Source organism: Pagrus pagrus, assembly GCF_965226575.1.
Source record: "Pagrus pagrus genome assembly, chromosome: 18".
Lineage (NCBI taxonomy): Eukaryota > Metazoa > Chordata > Actinopteri > Spariformes > Sparidae > Pagrus > Pagrus pagrus.
Window position 1 is genome coordinate 2277184 of NC_140202.1, and position 22965 is coordinate 2300148.

The 22965-nt window shown below is 44.4% G+C and overlaps 1 protein-coding gene and 1 long non-coding RNA gene across 2 annotated transcripts in view; one reads left to right on the top strand and one right to left on the bottom strand.

The window, feature by feature from the left end:
* Window positions 1-3226: 3226 nt before the first annotated feature.
* Window positions 3227-22965, bottom strand: part of LOC311273516 — a 42207-nt gene continuing 22468 nt past the window's right edge. Inside the window, exon 3 of the long non-coding RNA XR_014624672.1 lies at window positions 3227-3701. This is a non-coding gene — a long non-coding RNA (uncharacterized lncRNA). The remainder of the gene's footprint in view (window positions 3702-22965) is intronic.
* On the top strand, window positions 6825-14750 carry LOC311274359 (protein NLRC3-like; the record flags this gene model as incomplete). The annotated part of the gene is made up of 2 exons (XM_084381977.1): window positions 6825-7044; window positions 12898-14750. 2 exons carry the CDS (start codon window positions 6825-6827, stop codon window positions 14748-14750), a joined length of 2073 nt encoding a protein of 690 aa, XP_084238103.1.

A 22965-nucleotide genomic window follows, 5' to 3' on the forward strand; every position in this document is an offset into this window, starting at 1 on the left:
ATGTTTCCAGCGTGGGTAGGAGTGTGCCATGGAACCGGTTGTCTTCTCCCTGAAGAATGTCTAAGGCTACCGTTAGTGGCTTCATTACCATACAGTACTCCCTGAGGAACTGATGCCGTTCTGTGATGGCTATCAACCCGAACTTGGAGGAGATGGTGTTCAGTTTGACTATAGGGATCTCACAGATGCGAGCAAGGGCATCATAAAACGAGTTCCATCTCGTAGTGCAAGGGACTAGCAGCTTCCTTGCGATGACATCATCGACAGTCTCTGCAGCCACAGTTGAACGGCTAGCCTTGTTCCATAAGGCTGTGCATTTGGTCGTAGCACTTCTGTATATCGCTTTTGTGTCTGGTCTTGACAGTATCCACTTGTCAACATCAGTACATGAAACAAGGTTTAAGGTGTGCGATGCACATCTCTGATGTGGCGGCAAAGTAATCACAACATCATCATCACCAACACTGTTTTGCAAGACATCATTAATGCTCATAAAAGTTACCTCATCCTAATCATCCCCAGACTCATCCTCCTCGACTGGCTGGTACTTCTTAAAGGCCTTGACGAAATTAGAGCCATTATCCGTGACAGTTGATGTTATTTTGTGGGATATGCCATAGGTGAGTGAATGTTGTCAAGCTCAGTTGCAATACTGTCATGACTATGAGGGCCTTTAAATCGTCTGCATGCCAGGGCTGCTTTCCTTCTTTCCATGCTATGTGGATGTATCCAATGGGCAGTTAGCAGCGGACTTGCCATTGCTGCAGCTTACCTCCTGCTAGTTTGTGTGCGTGAGGCTGCTGTGTGCGTGTGTGGTTTGTGTGTAAACTGAACACTGCCTCTGATTGGCTTACGAACTCTTACTCTACCTTAGCCAATCATCATCACTTATGCGGTTGTCTCCCTCCTCCCTCACCAAAGAAAAAAAAAACCCAGCTTTGCACATCCTGTGGCTGAGAGCCAAGTCAGATGACAACAGCTTCAATGAGTAGCTTCAGTTTATAACGCACCATATTTAACTGTCGGTAACGGCGTTGTAGCGATGGAAATAGTAATTAGTTAGATTACCCGTTACTGGAAAAAATAAGGCCGTTAGTAACGCCTTTTTATTTTAACGCTGTTGTTCCCATCTCTGGTCACAAGTGACCAGGGATGGCCCAATGGGTCCCAGATCTTGGAGCAACACTTTACCAAAAACTCTTTCTTAAAAGTAGACTTGAGTCAGGAAAAAGCATCAAAGGTCACTGGAGATGGGGTTCTTCAAGTCAACAACATCACAAACACGAGCTGACTCCGGGATCAAACGGAAGTCCCACAGCAGTCCCACTTTTATGCTGGTGGAGATCTTGAGGAGTCTCCACCTATTCCCTAAAAACCCTCCTATTTAGACCCATTTCTAATGGTGTAAAACGTCCTGATGTGTCTATGGCTTCTTTCATTGGTGGACTATTCTGGCCCCATTAGCTTCGGGCAGGGTCAGTGTATGTTTTATAAAAAGTGTATGAAAAGTTAAAACGTGTGTGTGTGTGTGTCTAAGTTGTGCAGGTGTGCAGTAAACAAGACATATTGCAAGTATATGATTAACCATAGGTACACAATCAAGGTTTATAACAGATATATGATTAACCATGCTTGCCCTTACAGTGAAAAACAAGTACCTTTCACCCAGTTAACATAGTTTCTTCACACAGAGTATATGACTCAAGACTTTTGATCACACTGGATTAAAATATTTTTTTTCCACAACAGTCACCATTTGGGCTTTGAAAAGTCCCATTCTATCACAAACAACCCAAACAATAACATCAAGTGTGTGTAAACTATGTAGGGATAGGGGAACGTCTACTTGTCCAAGGCAGGACCAGTTGAGGTTTCTTAAGTACCTAGCCAGGTTTATGTAGTTACAACATTCAGAGTAATGTATGTAAAAACGCTGTTCCGGTTTGCTGTTAATCTGTCTTGCCGGGCAGCAAGACACTAGCCAAATGTGGACGATGGTCATCAAGACAATGACTGCCACTTTTTGTCAACTTAAACATATATCCACACCAATCACTTACAACAAAATTAAAATGACGTTGCATTAAACATTGCTGAGTAAATAAACCAATAAGCTGTGAGCTGTTTTTTTTTTTTTTTTTTTATTTTTGAGCAAGCTTGACAACAACCTTCTTTATATAATTGGATCAGCTCGAAGCAAACCTTTTAAAATTATAATACAATTCATCAAACAGAGATCACCCCAACGTGATCATGAGAACATTGAAAAACAAAATTTGTGATTACAACAGCATGATTACAGCATGGTCGGTATAAAGAATCCATCCATTTGATCCTTAGTAGGTGACTCTTTATAAGGTGATGCAGTCCATGGCGAAGGGAGGGCCATGTAGTGACCCACTATCAGATGACACAGATCATCTGGGTATTACTTAATGTCCTCCATGCAGGGGAAAGGGCGAGAGCCAACACCTCTTACCCGCAGATTCCACCGGATACGTTACGGCTGCGTTACAGCTCCGCCACAGTAGCAGAGCTGATCGGTTTCACTCTAGTCTATGTGTTAACTTCCACCAGGTCTGCTGTGCTGCGTGTCTGCTGCGTCCCAGCTCCGGCAGTCCGCAGCCCTGCGGAACAGATACGCAGGACTTCTATTCTGGCGGATGCCGCAGCACAACGCAGCAATTCAACCGAATTTAGCACAGAGCAGACAGGAAGTCAGACACGAAACAACAACAAAACATCCGGTTAATTTTCAGAATAAGTGTTGATACAAGCACAAAAACCTCAAAAAAAGAGACAAATACAAGCTCTTCTTCTAATACTTCGGTCGGGAACACTTCGTGTTGTTGTGTTTATAACACATACGTATAACTGCGGTCGTGCGTGATTATGTAATTATCGTGGGAATTCCTCGGTTTCGTAACTACAGCTGTTCGGCGGAGCTGCGCCTTGGGGGACTCAAACCGCAGCTGGTGGGGGTTGCTGGACGAGGACGACGGAGCAAAAATGTACCGGAGCCGTAACGCAGCGGACACGTATCCAGTGGAATCTCGGGGTTAGGTGCTGGTAGCCAAAACCTGTGTGAGCTTACGCACACATTTGTTGAGGGCGTCACAGATGCCCTCCAAGTCGAGGTTGGCCTCCCCCAAATCCCGGTTGATTTTCATCTCAGGGCTTTCCCTTTTCAACTCTCAATAAGTGGCCCTTAACTCGAGGTTGGTTTTCTTCATATCCAACTTCCTTGGAAGGGAGTGTCCTGACCTTGGCGCAGTGTCAGGCCACTTATCCAGGTCATTGATGGGAAGGAATTGGGCAAGCCGCTACACGTTGGTGAGGCTGAAATCCTCTTCCTGGGGAGAAGGACTTGCATTTGGTGAAAGCTCTATGATAGGCTTGGGGGTGTCCTCTCGGGAAAAAGGCTTGTCTGGCAGTGGAGGCTGTATCTGTGGCCTGGGCATTGTGGTTGATGATGATGGTAGATCCTTGCCAGAAGAGTCGTCAGAGATCTCGTCAGCATCTCTTGGCTGTGGAAGGAAAAAGCACACGATTCACCTGGATAGTATTCCTGCCTGGATCCTGAAGCCACTGAGCCAAGAATGAGGTGTGTGGAGGACATGTCACGGATGGATACGCCAAACTTGGTCCGGGTTGGGGTGAGGTTGCTGGTCTGGATGGTCCTCTGCCTGGGGTTGGTTCTCCTGGGACAAATGGGAGAGGAGAGAGGAGAGGATAGGGAGCATCTGGTCATGGAGTCAGTGGGACTGGCGGGCGCATTAAGCTTGCTGCAAAGTCATCAGTGAGGTGGCATGCAGCTTCACTTACTCCCAACAATGCTTCTATGTCAAATTTATAAACCTCTGTTGATAGTACCACAAGTAATTTATCCATCTATTATTATGTATGTATTGTGCATTTATTATGGTCCCAGCAAATGGCACAGAACCCACTGCTCTTCCTGACTGGATCCAATAACTGCCTGTGTGTGTGTGTGTGTGTGTGTGTGTGTGTGTGTTTGTGATATTTCATCCCCTCTCCATGACGAGCTTGATTTTACATCCCTGCCTCTCTTTTAGTAACCTTGTTGGAAAGGCCAATTATTATTGGTCCTGTCAGCCTAATAAGAGCGCATATCCCTGCCCAATTAGCTGGCAGCACTGTCTTTACCCGGCTATCGTTTTCACACAGCCAAAATATGTCTGCCAAGGGTTTAGTTCCCTTGGTAAGATTGTGAATCCATATCCTCTTCGCGTGGGTAAGGTTCTGTCCCATCACATAAGCACTTTAACCCCTCACTACACTCCTACACTGTTGGATGAGAGGTGAAAGGTCTTCAAGAAACTGAAACACATCCAGTTGCCTACGATACAGCTCTTAGAATTACCATGACCTTGATGACTGAGAACATTCATCAACACTCCTACACTGTATTTTCGCCTCTTGGGTGGTGTTGCACACTTGAGTGGACCGTGCACTGTGAGATCGGGCATATGTGTAATTTTCTCGTCTGCATTGGATCAGGTTTCCGGCCTCAAACGTGTTATTGATATTCGGGTCTCATCTCACAAACTCCCCAGTATCTGCCCTCTTGCCACACAGAATGGAAATACTGTCTCTTTTGTCATATGAACAGCAGGTGGTACTTGGTACTCTTCTTTAGCAGTTAGATCAGCAAAATGAGCCTGGAAGGGTGTGTTGATTCAAGTGTGGCTCTGCCATGCTGCTGCCATCCTCATACCACACTGTGCAAAACAAACAGTCTGGGTCTACATCTACACCTGGAAGGGGCCTTGCATGTGGCAGACCTTTCCATCTATGACATGCTATAGAAGAATCATTCCTTATCTGTTGGACTTCCATGCTGTAGTTTTCACCAGCACAACCTTATAATATTCCTTCACATGCTGTTCTGCTTTGGACTCCACATCCAAGCTATTTTAGCAGTCATGGTCCTATGGATGTTTATCTCTGTGCACCATTTGCTTGTACAAATAATTCCTACTGTCAGCATCCCCTTGTGTTTGCAACATGTGCCTGCAGAAAAGCCATGTAGTTTTTGATGTGGTATTGAGTGTTACCGAACAAAGGAGCTAGGATACTGGCTAGTCCAGTCTGTGTTTAGCACCAAACTAGGCCTTTTGTCAAATCCTCTCAAAGATCCAGAGCAGACAGAGAGGAGGAGACGGGAAAACATGACAACATTGTCATTCCTTATGTTGCACACTGGAATATCTGAGAATCTCAGGAGGATCTTCAATAAACATCATATACTGGATCACTTCAAACCTACCAACACACTGAGGTAGAAACTTGTCCATCCTAAGGACAAAACACCCAGGCATAAGCAGAGTAATGTAGTTTATGCTGTTCAATGCAGCCAGGACTGAACAGATGTGTACATTGGGGTGACAAAACAACCTCTGCATAAACAAAGGACACAGACAAACTGGAATGACCGTCTTTCAACAGAGGAGATGGCCTATGACATTACTTATCACCCACCTGCAATTTAGTACTGAGTTCCCTCCCCAGACAGCTTAACAACCTTTCACACTTGGGCTCATCTAGCTCTAGCAACCCACACCAAAGGCCGGTTGGGTCAACAAACCACAAGTGGCCCTAACGACTCTGAAACTCAGAGCTCACACGTGTCCTAAACAACTCTGAAGGACACTCCCACACAGAGTTTAAAAGCCTGCAACTCACCTCCAGTTACTTAGAACTGAAGAAGTCTCTTGGATGAGAGGTGAAATGGCTGTGATTGGCTGATTATGCAGATCAGATTGCAATACCATCCTGGTAGCAGGATTTACAGTGTTGCAACATTGAATGGTGAGCTCAGGAGCAGACAATATTACTTCACAGCCTGTCTTCCTGGCTTGTGTCGAAACAAAACGTGGGCTTTTGAGTAGCGCATGTTATTGATGCACAGTGTACAAAGTCACTGGTTGTCCCATTGTTGATGATGAAGCTTTTTCATATGCAAAGGTTGCTGCAGCCAGTCCGTGGTAGCAGGGTGGCAATCCAGATTCGATGCTGTAAAAATTTAGTGCTATAATAGGCCAATGGCTGCTTGCCAGTTGGTGAGTCTTGCTTCAATACTCTGCACGCATAGCCCGATCTTTCTGCACCATAAATATGAAATGGTTTGGCATAATCTGGATTTCCTAGTGCTGGAGCAGACTGCAGATCTCCTTTGAATGCTTTATAGTTCCTTTCTGCTTCTTCTGTCCACGACAGTTGTGCTGCATTGTTAGTTTGTCCTGCTGCCCTTATCAGAGCTGTTAATGGTGCAGTCTTGATTGCATAGTCACATATCCATGGCCGGCTGTATCCTGTAATTCCCAAGAAATAGAGCATTTGCCCTATTGTCTGTGGTTGTGGAGCTTTGGTTACTGCTTCCACTTGCGAGGGAGCAATTTTTCTCTTATCCTCACACAGTTGTCTGCTACACACTGCAGTGTGTCCTCCTGTTGCCAATGCAGTCAGTACTGTCATGGAGTCTTTCTCACATTATTCTTTTAATAGGCTGCACACAAGCAAGTCGTCTGCATACTGCAATACAGTGCTTGTGACATCAAGGTGTTGCAGGTCTTGCGTCAACAAGATACCCTGTGGCAATTGGGTATACGTGTACTGTTTAACTTGGTCTGTAAATGCAAACAAATCCTGTAAATCTGGATGCAGTGGCACACTGAAAAAAGCAGAACATAGATCTATTACTGTGTACCACCGTGCATCAGGAGGAATGTTTCAGAGCAGTGTGTGTGGATCAGGGACAACAGGCGTTCAGCTTCTACAATGGAGTTAATTTCTCTTAGATAATGTACACCAACGGTTGCACCTCCAGTCACCAGTCAGTCAAGCTCCTGAAATTCGCAGATACCACGCTCATTGGGCTCATCTCTGGCCAGAACAACCTGGAGCTTAATGCTCTAAAGACAGTGGAGATAGTAGTGGACTTCAGAAAGAACCCAACCCCACCTGCCTTCGTCAACCTGTGTGGCTCCCCAGTCAACTCTGTGGAGTCCTGCCGTTTCCTGGGCACCATCATCACCCAGGACCTAAAATGGGAGCTGAACATCAGATCCCTCACCAAAAAAGCAGCTGAAGAAGTTCAACCTGCCAAAGACGATGATCGTGCACTTCTACACTGCCATCATCGAGTCCATCCTCACCTCCTCCATCACCGTCTGGTACGCTGCTGCCACTGCTAAGGACAAGAGCAGACTGCAGGGTATCATACGCTGCCAAGAAGGTGATCGGCTGCAACCTTCCATCCCTTCAGGACCTGCACAGCTCCAGGGCTCTGAGGCGTGCAGGTAGGATTGCGGCCGACCCCTCCCATCCCGGTCACAGACTATTTGACACTCTCCCCTCTGGCAGGAGGCTGCGGTCCATCAGGACCAAAACCGCCTGCCACATGAACAGTTTTTTCCCCTCTGCAGTTGGTATCCTCAACAAGTCCTGGTTTTCTGCTGTTTCATTGCTAGCATCATTCCTGTTGGTGGATCATCAGGAAAGTCTAGGTGGAGGCCATCTTGCATACGTATGATTTTAGCCTTCAGTGGACACAGTTTGTCTCTTAACAGGTTGACGGGTGTGGGCCTACTAGAGCAAAGGTGCAAGTATGGTTTTGCCTGCAATCAGCATTGGGACTGGCTGGGAAATCACAGGTGATGCACCTTGGACAGAGAAGCCTATCATCTTTACAGATGAATTTGAGAGGGGGAGTTGAGAGCCTTCTTTCCCAATGCATAAATATGCGGCACCTGTATCCACCATAAAGGAATGTTCTTGCTTTTGTATCAGAACTTGTATGGCTGGTTCATCATATGGTTGTGATGAAATGACAATGACATTACCTCCCCCTCTGGCTTCTCTTGCAAGTTTGCGGTCGGGCCCATCCAAGGTTTAGTTGGGCAGTGTCTCTGGTGATGGCCTGGCTGCTCGCAGCCCCAGCACAAGTTATCTTCAGGTAGTGCTTTGTTCAGCTGTGGATTGAAATGAGAGTTCCTGACTTGTGTGGGTGGACCTCTCCTTCATCATACACGCTGTGTTGACTTGCTCCTTGGCATTGTTTTTTCTTTTCCCTGTGAAGGGCGGTAGTTGCTTCCTCCCTGATTGACATGTGCATGGATTGGTGGCAATAGTGCAGTGGAGTGATTGGGTGGGGCTGGTTGTCCAGATCCTTGAGGGTTCTCAGTCTTTACTCAAACATGGGTGCAATTTGAGCTGAAGGAGCCATTTGAGTGGCAGCCACTGCTGGGGCTTGGATTTTGGCTTTTGGCTTCATCCTTTTCCTTCTTCTGCTTGGATAGTTCCCCCAGCTATAACTTCGTCAGCTTATTTTCCCTGTTGTTTTTTCATCTCCTCCTCTTGACTATTTCCTTTTCTGTAATTCTCCACATGATGGACAATGTGTTCAGAGAATAGGGGCCAGTCTATTTTCATTAATCCCATGACGTTGTCTAACGACTTTTGCACTCCGTCTGACATGGCCTTTTTTACTATTAGTAGTGTTATTGGAGTTCCAGCTGCTCTGCTTCCAGCTTTGAAGGATCCATCTCATCAGAGTAATGCTTTCTGAGTTCAGCACACACATGATTGCAGTCTCGACCAAACCCCACACCATCAACTGAATATCCACTCACCCAAAATGTGCAGCTTTGATGATGTCTTCAGTGGTGTGTTTATCGACCACGTACATGAGCAGGGCCTTAACATCCCCTTGTGCCAGTCTCACTCCTGCTGTGCTTTCTTCTGGTGCCATTATCCACTTGTTTGCCCCATCAGTGAGGGCTAGGCCTATCATGTCCATGAAGGACCAAGGCACATAGCGAGTCTGGCATGGTTAATCATCCAAGAATGGGTTGGAGTTGTGGTCTCCCCAATCATCTTCCCTTTTCTCAAGGTCATACGGGTCCCCCCTCTGCTCATGTGGCCTGGTCTCTCTGGGCTGTAGCTGGTCACCACTTCCTTGTAGCTTTCCAGCAGATCTCCCCCCTTCACTATCTTCAGGTGCCATTATACCTTCCAACTTTGATGGATGGATATGGATGGAAATTGTCTCAGCTGCTCTTCCATCTTCTTGATGGTTCTCTCAGTTCTTCCACGATTCCTTTGATGTGCTTTTGTATCTTTGTTGTTGACCCATCATGTCTCTTGAAAAACTAGTCAAACCTGTCCTCTGATGCTGATCTGGATGTGCGTTAATTTTTTGAGGCCAACTTTTTTTGCGACCAGGATGTCGCTGCATTAACTCTATTGGTGCTGATCCTATGTCCTCTTTTCACTGTCCAGTCCTTGTCTTGCACTGCTTGCTAGTGCTCTAGATTTCGAGGCGACTGTCTGAGTTTTGTTGGTATCAACACAATTATTTTCTGAGCTATGACACCTGGATTATATTATCTATCCAAGGATTATACTCTAATATTTCTGTCCCACTCAACTTTCCTTGGAAAGATAGAAAGGCGCAGTCACAGAGTTACGGCCTCCCCGCTTATTCCCGTTATCTCTATAAATTGATCTAGATGGATTGTGGCCACTGGACTCGGATTTCACCACTCCAACACCAAACCCAGTGCCTCTGGTTTCCAAAATCAATGTAATACTTGCTCCCACGGTATGTCTGGAAATTCCTCTTTTACTTGTTTCAAATTAATAAACTTTGTGATTTGCAAAAGTTTTAAATGATCAGCTGTGCGTCTTGTCACTGCATATTCTTTCCAAAAGAAAACGTGTTCTTTTCAATATTTAATAGTGTGACTAATAAAAATTCTAGGTCGCACTGGTGCACCTGACGCTGCTCGGGTGAAAACATAAATTTCTTTCGCAAGTGCAGGATCTCGCTATGCTCGCCTGATGGCATCGTGATCTAAACCAATAAGAGACATAGCTCAGGGCGGGTCTTTGCCCCTGATTGGCTGTCGTCCTTTTCACTGCTCTAAGTTGTGTGAGTTCAAAAAATGCGAGCGACCTGAGCAGGCTGAGCGCCAGAGTAGCCTAACTGAAACAGAAAAGAAAATAAACGCGACAAAACAAGTGAAAATGAAGAGAGGTAGAAACATTGAAAGCTTTTTCATTAAGAAAACTAAGCCTACTCTAACAACCAGCCCTACTGTCATTCCATCCATCCAATCCATCCCCACTGAGAGTCCATCCAGCCAAGACACTTCAGCTTCATTTCAGAGGCAGGCAGTATTAATCAGGTCCTCTGAGGAATCCGAAATGATCATAAAATTATTATTAATAATAATAATAATAATTAATAATGTTTTGGTTTGTTAATGTTTTAGCTTATGTTTCAAATGTTCAATTTCAGCACTTTAAACACTTTATTTTTCTTTTATATATATATATATATATATATAATTGAGCTGAAAATAAAGAAAATCATTTCTCTACTCCTTATTGTTGTTAAAAAATCATTCACATTATATGAAAGTTATGGAAAGCTATAAAAAGGTGACCTTTTGGCCTTAAAGGCGACGCAATGAAAAATGTAGGTGCACTTAAATTTTCTGCTGGTGCACCTAAAAAAAAAAGTTAGGTGCACCAGTGCAACCAATGCAAAAAGTTAGTCTGGAGCCCTGCCCTAGGGCATTAATGACTTCAGATTTTTTCAAGTCAACTTATCTGTCAATGAAGTCGAAGTCGAGTCGACAAGTCGTTTGATGATGTCATCACATTGACACAGCGGAGGAACACATCTGTCCAACAATGAGCAACTTTTGCCTGTTTTTTTCTTTTCTGTCAGAGGATTTTTTGTGAATCTGCTCATCTTCCTCTGGACTGGATGACTCCCCGCGGCGACCTCTATTTTAATCCTTGTTTTCCTGTTTTTACCCAATTCTTACCTGATACACTTCCCCAACACTAGAATAAGCAGGACAGGAACTTTCTTAGATACACTTCGTCAACCATGAGAAAAGTAGAACAAGGACTTTTCAGACATTATTTCTCAACACTGAGGGAAACAATTATTCCCTTACAGTAGGTACACTTTCTCAATATCAAGAAAACAGGACTGGAGTTTAGCCTTGCCACACCAAGTACAGTTACATAATTCTCATATCCATTTCCATACAAGTCAAAAATCCAACTTCTGAACACAACTGATCCTTCAATTATTATGCTTATTTCATAAGCAGACTTCCTTTTAAAAAAAAAATCACAGATGTACCACAAATGAGCTTTCTCTCTCTCAACACCAATATTCCTCATACAAGACAACCATCAATCCAACAGCAATCATTAATCCAACAGCAACCACTAATCAAACTGTAGTGTAATATAACCATATATAACCATATATAAGTAGTTAGTGGATAGTGACAACTGGTAATATAAAACTGAGATGTTAAAGAAACTAATCAAAATGGGAAGGAATCGTAAATGAATGGTTAAGACATATACTACTCAGCACTAGTTGATTAAACATGCACCTATTGATTGAATTGATGATTAAACTACTGTATTGTGTTAACTTGGAATAAAATGTAACCACACATGTAAGAATGAAATTATGTAACACACTGTAATAATTGCAGATCTGAGAAGGAGGAAAAGCTAATGGTGTATTTTTTGAGAGAGGGCCTGGGTTTTTTAAAACTGAAGAAAGGGCCTAGGGTTTTTTTGAAAACCAAGATGAGCTAATGATATCAGGCACGTCCGCAGTACGGCCAGGTGCATCGGAAAAGTTTGGGACTTTCTGTGGAAAAAACCCAGCGTCAGCAGAAACGTGCAAGAGTTGGGATTGGTTGAGGCCAAAAGGCCATGCCCCGTTTCTTGGGTTTAAGACAAGACAACAGGGGCGTTAGATCAGATCACTTGTTCATGGACATTGTCTATGTATGATCTCAGCTCTTACTGCCGGCAATAAAAGCTTAACTGCACTCTACTTTGAGGACTCCTGGTGATTTTTTCGAAACCTTCTGATCATCCAAGACTCAAGAAAAGTCGTTATTCGACAAAACAACTCTATTTTAAACTTCCTTCTACTGGTCTGTGCTTCTCAACAATTTTATTTCTCAACTTACTTACACACTTTTCCTTACTCAACCTGTGCTTGGCTGTATTTTACCAAATACCCAATTAGTCCTCCGAAAACAACATGACATCCAACAACCCAAATTGTAAACAACAAACTGTGTATTGTGAGCACTTTTAGCTTTAATTTTACATCTGCCTAGCAAGACTTGACTGCTCAATGAGTGAACGGCCATGTGCGTGCAGCCAGGCAGGTAGATACAGTATAAAAAGACAGTCTTTTCATATGGGTCAAATGAAATGATTATTTTCTGATAGATTTTCTTTAAATGTAACAGAATAACTTAAGAACCCTAGCTTTAAAGTCCAACTGAAATTATTTTTTCTGCTCCAGCGTGCATATCTGCTCTGTATCACGTGTTAATTTTTCCCCTTTAAGAAAAGATCTGAACTCAGAAGAAATACATTTATATTAAATATATATTTGTCTGTCTTTGGATCAACCACAAACCTAGTTGTTCTCTGTCTGAAGATGGAGAACTATTAAACTCAGTAGTAACATCACTGTTCTAGCTTTCCTGCATATTTCTCGTTTTTCTCTATTACTTACTATATTAACACACATTTGTCCTCAGACCCACACCAACGCAACAAGTGACCAAACAAACATCCACTGAGGAAAAGTGCACTGCTAAAATCAGTTTTAACGCTACAATAGAAAGCCAATTGGATATCTAACTGTAAGCTACAGTTTTCAGCTATTTTTTTCATACTACAACATCACAACACTACTTGTAATGTAAGATTGACATGCTTTTATATTGATCATTTTTATACTGGTAATGAAAATAATCATCAAAGTTAAAAGATCTTATTCTTTAGTCTCACATTTTTCATCTCTTTTAGCAGAAACTGGTCTGCAGGAGATTTTAAATGAACATAAGAAAAGGCTCAGGAGAAGATGGGAATGTGTGACAGAAGGAACTGATGAAACGGGAAGTGGGACCCTCCTCAACAGTATCTATACTGAGCTCTACATCACAGAGGGACAGAGTGAAGAAGTTAATTCCCAAAATGAGGTTTGGCAGCTTGAGAGATCTTCCAAGATGGAAACCCTGCATGACACTCCAATCAAGTGCCATGACATCTTTAAAGCCTTACCTGAACAACAGAGACTCATCAGAGTCGTCCTGACGAATGGCATTGCGGGCATTGGAAAATCGTTCTCAGTGCAGAAGTTCACTCTTGATTGGGCAGAGGGCTTGGAAAACCAAGACGTCGATCTGCTGTTTCTGCTTTCGTTCAGGGAGCTGAATTTGATCAAAGATGAGCAGTGCAGTCTTCTTATGCTGCTCCATGTTTTCTATCCGGCATTAAAGAAGGTCACAGCAGAGAAACTCGCTGTCTATAAACTTGTGTTCATCTTTGATGGCCTAGATGAAAGCAGACTTTCATTGGATTTCCACAACAAAGAGGTTGTGTGTGATGTCACACAGAAGTCATCGGTCAACATGCTGTTGACAAACCTCATCAAGGGGACTCTGCTTCCCTCAGCTTTCGTCTGGATAACTTCTCGACCTGCAGCAGCCAATAAGATTCTTCCTTCATACATTAGCAGGGCAACAGAAGTACGTGGTTTCACTGAGCCCCAGAAGGAGGAGTACTTCAGGAAGAGATTGAGCAATAAAGATCTGTCAAGCAGAATCATCTCACACGTCAAGACATCCAGGAGCCTCCACATCATGTGTCATATCCCAGTCTTCTGCTGGATCACTGCTACAGTTCTGGAGCACATGTTGACCACAGACCACAGAGGAGACCTGCCAAAGACTCTGACTGACATGTACTCATACTTCCTGCTGGTTCAGACAAAAAAGAAGCAGAAGTATGACAAGGGACATGAGACGAGTCCAGAGGAGCTGACGGAGAATGACAGGGAAGTTCTTCTGAATCTGGGGAAACTGGCGTTTGAACATCTGGAGAAAGGAAACATCATGTTCTACCAAGAAGACCTGGAGCAGTGTGGTCTCGATGTGAAAGAGGCCACGGTGTACTCAGGAGTTTGTACAGAGATCTTCAAAACGGAGAGTGTGATCTTCCAGAAAACAGTCTACTGCTTTGTTCATCTGAGCGTTCAGGAGTTTCTGGCTGCAGTCTACATGCTCCACTGTTACAACAACAGGAATGCAGAGGTATTGGAGGCTTTCCTAAACAAATACAAACAGAGGGACTCGAACCCAAAGTCTTTTCTCGAGATGATTTATAAGCTTTTTGGAAATTATACCGTTGGCCCATCCCTGGATGTCTTTCTCAGGAATGCCATAGAGAAATCCCTTGAAAGTAAAAATGGTCACCTGGACCTGTTTGTTCGCTTCCTTCATGGCCTCTCTCTGGAGTCCAACCAGATACTCTTAGGAGGCCTCTTGGGTCAGACAAATACCAGTTCTAGCAGCATCCAGAGAGCAATTAACAACCTGAAGAAGATGAACAGTGATGAGATCTCTCCTGACAGAAGCATCAACATCTTCCACTGTCTGATGGAGATGAATGACCACTCAGTACATCAGGACATCCAAAAGTTCCTGAAGTCAGAGAAAAGATCTCAGGAGAAACTCTCTGAGATCCACTGCTCAGCTCTGGCCTACATGCTGCAGATGTCAGAGGTTCTGGAAGAGTTGGACTTGAAGAAGTACAACACATCAAAGGGGGGCCGACTGAGACTGATTCCAGCTGTGAGGAACTGCAGAAAGGCTCTGTAAGTCCAGATGCAAATATAAATCAGTCTGGAGTATTACTTTTTCCTTTCTGTCAATAATAAATGCCCTGTCTGTTATTCTCACTGGAGATCATTGAACTGATTCAGTAATGTGAGTTACACAACAATATCTAAAGTTGGTTATTGTTAATTAACATTAGCCATAGATATAGAAATGTAAATACCCCATTGGCTGCTGGATCGTATGTCAATGTTTCTACTACATTGAACCAGACAAAACTGGCCTGTAAACCAATACAAGTAAACAGGGGGAGCTTAAAAAAAAAACTAAAACATTTAACACCGTGTTGTACACCATACAACATTTCTCAGCTAATTTCAATTTGTCATTCTTATATTCAAGGGTTTTTGATCTATGTAGATTAGGAAAAAAGTTTGCTATTGTCTAGCAGTGATTATAGCCAAACCTGAAAGATTTTACTTGAAAGAAAACTTTTGTCAAAGTCAACAAATATTCCCACAAATGGGAGTGAGCCTTACAGCAGCAGTTGGCTAGCAAAGAGAGACTCTCCTTCCCAACTATCAAGGTCCACTGAGTTGTAAATATGGTTTTCTTCTATCAAGAAAAACATTTTCACAGTGAAATAAGATCTGCTCTTTCATAGTCTTCGTCTCATCGTCGTCTCCTCTTTCATAATAACATATTTGTTACAAATGTGTCATGTAGACTTGCTGACTGTGAAATCTCATCGAATCACTGTGAAGTTGTGGCCTCAGCTCTGAAGTCCAACCCCTCCCATCTGAGAGAGCTGGACCTCAGTGAAAACGTCTACCTCATGGATCCAGGAGTGAAGTGGCTGTCTGCTGGACTGAAGAGTCCAAACTGTAGACTTGAGGCTCTGAGGTCAGTTCCCTGATGAGCTCATGTAGTTTCTTTATGCATATCTAATTCTGAACTTTGTTTGGTATCAAATGTGGTTTAAAGATTTTCAGATTTTGCCTCACACTGTGGTCCATCAGTCAGTGAAAATGATGTCAGATGAGGCCGTAGAGATGTGTATGAATGAGATATTTGAAGATCTGATGAAAGCAGATAAAACCATTCTGCAGAGTGTTGGAGCTTCTGTGTAATAACAGAGAGGAAGACAGGTAAGATTAAAAAAAGAGCAACAAGATGCAAAGCTGAATAGAGGTGCAGTTAGGAAATGTGATGGTTTTCATGATATCAGAAATTGATATTGAGACAACCCAAACAACTACTGTGGTGTTATGTGCATTAAAGACTTTAGGTTGCTTGCGTAACCCTGGTTCTCTGAGTAGCTCACATTGAGTGTCTCACATTGGGAACACCTTCAGCGTGACCTCATCAGAAGCTGCTATTGTATCCTGCCAGCCAGGATTGGCTGGAGCAAGGCATTTCAGTGTCATGGAGGGTGGAGACCCTATAAAAAGCGCTTGACACTGCACTGCCAGTCATTCAAAAACGTTCACCTCTTCCTTGCTACAAAAGAGCAAGGAGGGTGGTCTGGTGAGACATGCTACTCAGAGAACCGGGTTATGCAGGTAACCTTAAGTTCTTTTCGTAGCATTCGTTTTGGGTCTCACAAAAATACTGACTCCTGGATTGTTGGGGCAGATGTTACCTGGTGACCAACTGTCCTGAGAGTTAGACATACTAAGGTGTAGCCACACTAAGCACCAAATGGACTAATGGAGGGGCTGTAACATCAGGCTTGTAGAACCTAGTAAAGGTGTGTGGGAAGGCCCAACTTGCTGCAGCACAAATCTCCTGAATGGAAACCCCCCCACTAACCATTGGCAGAGGCCATGGCAGAGGCCATGGCTCTCTGCAAAGAAGCTGGGTTATCTCTGTCAGCCAGTGTTTTGACAGCCGGTGAGGAGCAATCAGAATAATCAACAGGCCCTCCTCCCTCACCCTGGCTAGGGTTGGGGAAATCAGAGCTATTGGAGCGAACGCATATAAGAGAACACAAGGCCATTGATGAGCCAGTGCGTCCACCCCAAGAAGCACAGTCTGTGACGAGGAAGAATGCGCAGTGTCCTGTTTTTCTCCCTTCACAACCAAAGAGGTCTACAGATGGCCACCCGTAACCAGACTCACTACATCTGGATGAAGTCTCCATTCTGCATAAAGGGGTTCCCCCTGGACAGAAGGTCTGATCCACGGTTCAGTATCCCCGGCACATGTGTGGCCTTGTGTTTGCTGCTCCAGACAATCAGTCTGTGTGCCAGTGTGTGTAACTGACCAGATCGCAGCCCCCCCCCATGGGATTAACACTGCTGTGCGGGCCACAGAAAGTCTCACCCTGTGAGAGCCGTTGTGGCGTGGGTCCAACCAGGAGACACTGTATACCCCTCATATGCAAGTGTACCAAGGCCGCTGGCAAAATTTGAGAGACACAAACTTTCCTCTGAGAAAAAGGGCTAAACAAGCTCTGAGGGCTTGTAACCCCAAGTCTATGAATAGGCTTATAAAGGACATGTTCTGAGAAGGGAGAAGAACACTCTTTTCTATATTTATTTCTAAACCTAGATTTACTAGGTGTTCTGTGAGTAACTTATTGTGATCTGCTGCCACCTGGCGGGAGGATGCTGCAATAAGCCAGTCGTCGATGTACTTGGGCTTATTGAGAGACCAAAAGGAAGGTTGGGGTTAGCAGGGTCGAGGTGAAGTCTGAACAAGTGAGTCTTGAGTCTTTTGCGAAAGATGGCGAGCGATTCTGCTGTCCTGACATTGGTCGGAAGTTCATTCCACCACTGGGGTGACAGAACAGAGAAGAGTTGGGTTTTTGCTGTGCGGTTTTTGTTTGCTCTCAGCGATGGCAGTACCAGCCGGCCGGCCGATGTAGTAGAGCGAAGTGCTCGTGATGGGCCGTGTGGTTTCATCAGTGTTTGGAGGTAGACAGGTGCAGTTCGGTTGAAGGCCTTGAAGGCCAGCACCATGGTCTTGAATCTGATGCGGGCCGCAACCGGAAGCCAGTGGAGGTCACGGAGGAGGGGGGTCACATGGGAGAATTTGGGTAGATTGAAAACGAGGCATGCTGAGCGTTCTGGATATGTTGCAGATGTTTAGTTGCAGAGGCTGGGAGTCCAGCCAATAGCGAGTTGCAGTAGTTGAAGCAGTGATTGAACCAGGAGTTGCGTTGCTTCCTTTGTAAGGAAGGACCGGATCCTGCGGATGTTGTAGAGGGCAAATCTATGGGATCGGGCCACCGCGGTGATGTTGGGGGTGCAGGAAAATCCGTCGTCGAGGATAACACCCAGATTCTTAGCAGTCGATGAAGGCGATACTGTGACGTTCTCGACAGTGACTGACAGGTCCATGTGAGGGCAGTCTTTCCCCGGGATGAAGAGGAGTTCAGTTTTACTAAGATTGAGCTTGAGATAATGGGCAGTTGTCCAAGCGGAGATGTCTGCCAGACAGTCCGAGATGCGTGTGGCAACATGGGTGTTGGAGGATGGGGGAAAGGAGAGGAACAGCTGGGTGTCATCAGCATAACAGTGATAAGAGAATCCATGTGATGTGATTGCAGGGCCTAGTGATGTAGTGTATAGTGAAAATAGAAGCGGTCTGAGTACTGAGCCTTGAGGGACACCAGTTTCCATGGAGCAGGGTTTGGACAAGGAGCCATTCCACATGACCTCTGCGTTCTGTGAGGTATGATGTAAACCAGGTTAAAGCAGAGCCAGTAATGCCAAGTTTGCCAGAGTGGAGAGGAGGAGTTGGTGGTTGACTGTGTCAAACGCAGAGGATAAGTTGAGGAGGATGAGGACTGAAGAGTGGGATGAGGCTCTGGCGGCCCGGAGCGACTCAGTCACTGTGAGGAGGGCCGTCTCAGTGGAGTGAGCAGTCCTGAAGCCTCACTGATTAGGGTCAAGGAGGTCGTTTTTCAAAAGGTAAGCAGACAGTTGGTTGAAGACAGCACGTTCCAGGGTTTTAGAGAGGAACAAAAGAAGAGATACAGGTCTGTAGTTTTGAATGTCAGCTGAGTCTAGAGTGGGTTTCTTTAGGAGTGACTTTACTGTAGCTGTCTTGAAAGGAGCTGGAATACGGCCTGAAGTGAGGGAGGAGTTGATCACGGTGGTGAGGTAAGGCAAGATGTCGTGCGAGATGCTTTGGAGAAGAGAGGAGGGAATCGGGTCGAGGGAACAGGTGGTGGCACGGTTAGACGTCACTAGTGTATGAACATCTTCAGAGGAGAGAGGGCTGAAGCAGGTAAGGCTGTCATAGGTGAGGGTTGGGGGAGGTGCTTTCCTGTAGGGCATTGGAGTAAATGAAGAGCTGATGTCTCTTACTTTCTTCGTAAAGTAAGTTGCAAAGTCATCAACAGTGAGGGAGGATGGAGGGTGAGCGGTAGGAGGGGTGAGGAGAGAAGAGAATATGGAAAATAGTTTCCTGGGGTTGGAGGCAGAGGAGTTGATCTTTGACAGATAGAAGGCAGATTTGGCTGCTGAAACAGTTGATGAGAAGTCAGACAGGAGGTGGAGATAGTGTGCAAGGTCATCTGGATGATGTGATTTTTTTCCATTTTCTCTCTGCCGTTCGTAACACCGATCTGTTGTTTCATAGCGGTTCAGACAGCCAGGGAGGAGGGGGAGATGAACGAGCTGGTCGGGAGAGGGGGGGTGGGGAGGTGAGGGGACATAGTGTTTAAAGAGGAGGACAGGGAGGACAAGAGAGTGGAGGAGGCTTCCTCAGTGGACAGCAGAGAGAACTGTTCTGTGGATGGTAGTGAGGGGAGAGAACAGTTAAGGAGAGAGTGGAGGGAGAGAGAGATTTTAGGTTGCGGTGGGTGGTGACCATGCGAGGTGTAGGGGTGAGGACAGCAGTGGACTTCAAGGGGAGAGAGAAACTAAACTTTATTTATTTATATAGCACCTTTCATACATTAAAAATGCAACACAAAGTGCTGTCCAAGTTAAAAGACCCCCCCACATTACACCTTAAAACAGGTGTAATGTGCTCCTGCGTTCTATTCCCTGTGAGCACACGTGTGGCTGAATTTTGAAGTACCTGGAGTTTGGAAGTGCTTTTAATTGGAAGACCAGAAAGCAGGGCGTTGCAGTAATCTATACGACATGAGATAAAAGCATGCATCAGCACCTCCGTGTTTGACCGAGAGAGAAACGGGCGGATTCTGGCTATGTTCTTGAGATGATAAAACCCTATCTTTGTAATAATTTTAATATGAGGAATAAAATCGAGCTCAGAATCAAAAATTATGCCCAGGTTCTTGACACATTGTGAAGGTTTAAAGTCTTGTAGTTTTGGTAAAAGTTTCTCTCTCTTGGCTTCAGGACCAATAATTAAAACTTCTGTTTGTCCTGGTTGAGCTGCAGGAAATTATCTGCCATCCATGATTTTTTATCTAAAATGCAGTTTAGAAGAATATCAACTGGGCTTGTGTCTTCAGGAGACACAGCGATATAAAGCTGTGTGTCATCAGCATAACTATGAAAATTTACGCCGTGTCGCCAAGCGGAAGCATATATAGATTAAAAAGTATTGGGCCAAAAATTGATCCTTGGGGCACCCCACAGTTTATTTCATAGGTTTTTGAGGAACATTTATCCATACTTACAAAAAAATGTTGGTCATTAAGGTAGGAGTTGAACCAGTTTAAAACAGTGCCAGATAGGCCCACCAGGTTTTTAAGTCTGTTTATCAAGGTGTGGTGATCAACTGTATCGAAGGCAGCGCTAAGATCCAGTAGCACCAGGACTGAAAGTTTCTGAGAGTCCATGCTACACCTGATGTCATTAACAATTTTCAACAGGGCTGTCTCGGTGCTGTTGTTCGTCCTAAAACCTGACTGATACTTCTCTAAAATATTGTTACTATTTAAAAATTCATTGAGTTGAATAAAAAACAGTTTTTCTAAAATTTTGCTTAAAAAAGGTAAGTTGGATACAGGTCTGTAGTTGTTAAGAGTGTTGGGATATAAGTTACTCTTCTTCAGAAAGGGTCTCACCACTGCTGTTTTAAAGGCAGCAGGGAAGACACCAGTCTGGAGAGAGCAATTCACAATGCTTAACAACTCAACCTCAAAAAATCCATAAAATGTTTTAAAAAGTGATGTGGGAATGGGATCTAAAAGGCAGGTTGTTGGGTTAACTTGGGAGAAAACTCCACCAAGCATCCCTGCATCAACCAGGACAAATTGCTCCAGTGTTTCCTCAGGTAAAAAGAACGGTTCAGAAGTGTCACACACTGTCTTCTGTTTGGATAACAGATTGGATCTGATAAAATCAATCTTACTTCTGAAGTGGTCTGCAAAGTCTTCACATTGAGAGACTGTTGGGATACCAGAGGACTGTTTAAGATCAGGGTTGGTTAAGAGGTCAATAGTGGAAAAAAAATTTTGGGGTTGTTTTTGTGGTCTGTAATGAGTTTTGAAAAGTGGGATATTCTTGCCTGTTTGACAGCGTTATTGTAGATTTTGAGTTGTTCACAGAGTATTTCCAGATGGATTGTCAGCTTAGTGCTTCACCATTTCCTTTCTCCACTCCTGCATTTTCTTTCCAGTTGTTTTATCTTGTCGTTTCTCCACGGGGGTGTGAGTTTATGTTTGATTGTTTTAATTGCTAGTGGAGCTACTGAGTCAAGGCTTGACTTCAGTTTACTGTTAAAATTATCCACAATAAAATCACAGGGTGCAGGTACAGTGATGGCGGGGGAGTTGTGTACAATCTCAATAAAATTTGCAGCCACTTCAGAAGTAAGATAGCGTTTCCTCACGGTTCTCACTGGGGCCTCCTCGTGGCTAAAACTGGTGATATTAAAAAAGATGCAGTAGTGGTCGGATACAGCCAAGTCAACAACAGAGGACACGTTGGTGGACAGGCCATGTGTTATGACAAGGTCCAAGGTGTGTCCTCTGTTGTGAGTGGGCTGTGAAACATGTTGTTTAAAATCCAAGCAGTAAAGAAGGTTTAAAAAATCATTTGTGATGCAGTCCGACTTGTCATCAATATGTAAGTTAAAATCACCAGTTAAAATTATTCTGTTGTATGTAGGGTGCACAAGTTATAGTAGATCAGAGAATTCAGTGATAAAACCAGTGGAATGCTTGGGTGGCCTATAAATCGTGAGACATAAAATAGGAGGGCTGCTAAAAACACAGGCGTGGTACTCAAAGGTGGTGTAGTGGTGAAGCAAAATTTCCTTGGATGTTATTGATTCTGAAATAATTGAGGCAGTACCACCACCTTTTTTGCCCATCCTAGTAGAAAATAAAAAATTAAAATTAGGAGGAGAGGCCTCAGTGAGAAAAACTGGTGCGTCAGTCAAACTGACAAACTGGTGGTCCGACACAATGAGCGGGGTAACTGAGAGTGCTGAGGTACTGCAGGACCTTGTGAAGACAAGGTCAAGTTGGTTCCCGGCCCGGTGGGTGGGTGGAGAGGGGGAGAGTGTGAGGTCAAAAGAGGAGAAGAAGCTGATACATTCAGATGATCGAACTTCTCTGGGGGGATGTTGAAGTCCCCAAGGACGACGAGTGGTGTGCCATCATCTGGGGAGCAGCTTAGGAGGGCGTCCATCTCATCATAGAAGTTGCAGAGAGGACCAGGAGGGCGATAGATCACCACAATGGTGATTTTGAAGGGAAGGGTGACAGAGACAGTGTGGAATTCAAATGCAGATCTGGGTAGGTGGTCAAGGCTAAGGACCTGGTAGGTCCACGAGGGTGAGATGAGGAGTCCAGTTCCTCCTCCTCGACCTTATGTTAACATGCTGAATTGTGTTAACATGCTGAATTTGTAGTTCCTGAGGTGCTTGTTTAGATCTCTGAGGTTTAATATTGCATGTATTCCCTGCCCCCCTTTTTGGGAACCAGGAAATATCTTGAATAAAAAACACTTTGACTGTACTTGGGAGGAATAGCTCTTATCGCTTTCTTGTCCATGACAGCAAATTTGAGCCTGTATTCCCTGCTTAATGTTCTCAATACCCACTGTTGTGCATTCTGACCAGCTCATTGTTCTCATAGACAGCGGACTGACTGGCCAGTCTGACATACATGGAGTAAGAGCTCCCTCCTGTGGCATAGGGACACAGCACAACTTGTTCGGTACTGCACATGCCCAAGACGTGACGCTTGCAGCAGGTGTGTCTATGCCCAAATGAGGTCTCACTCCTACTGGGAATTGTTTTTCAACAATGCTATTTTTAACTGCAACCTCGGCACAATGCCTTTATGCGACAGTCGGGGCAACTTTATGTCTATGTAACAGTA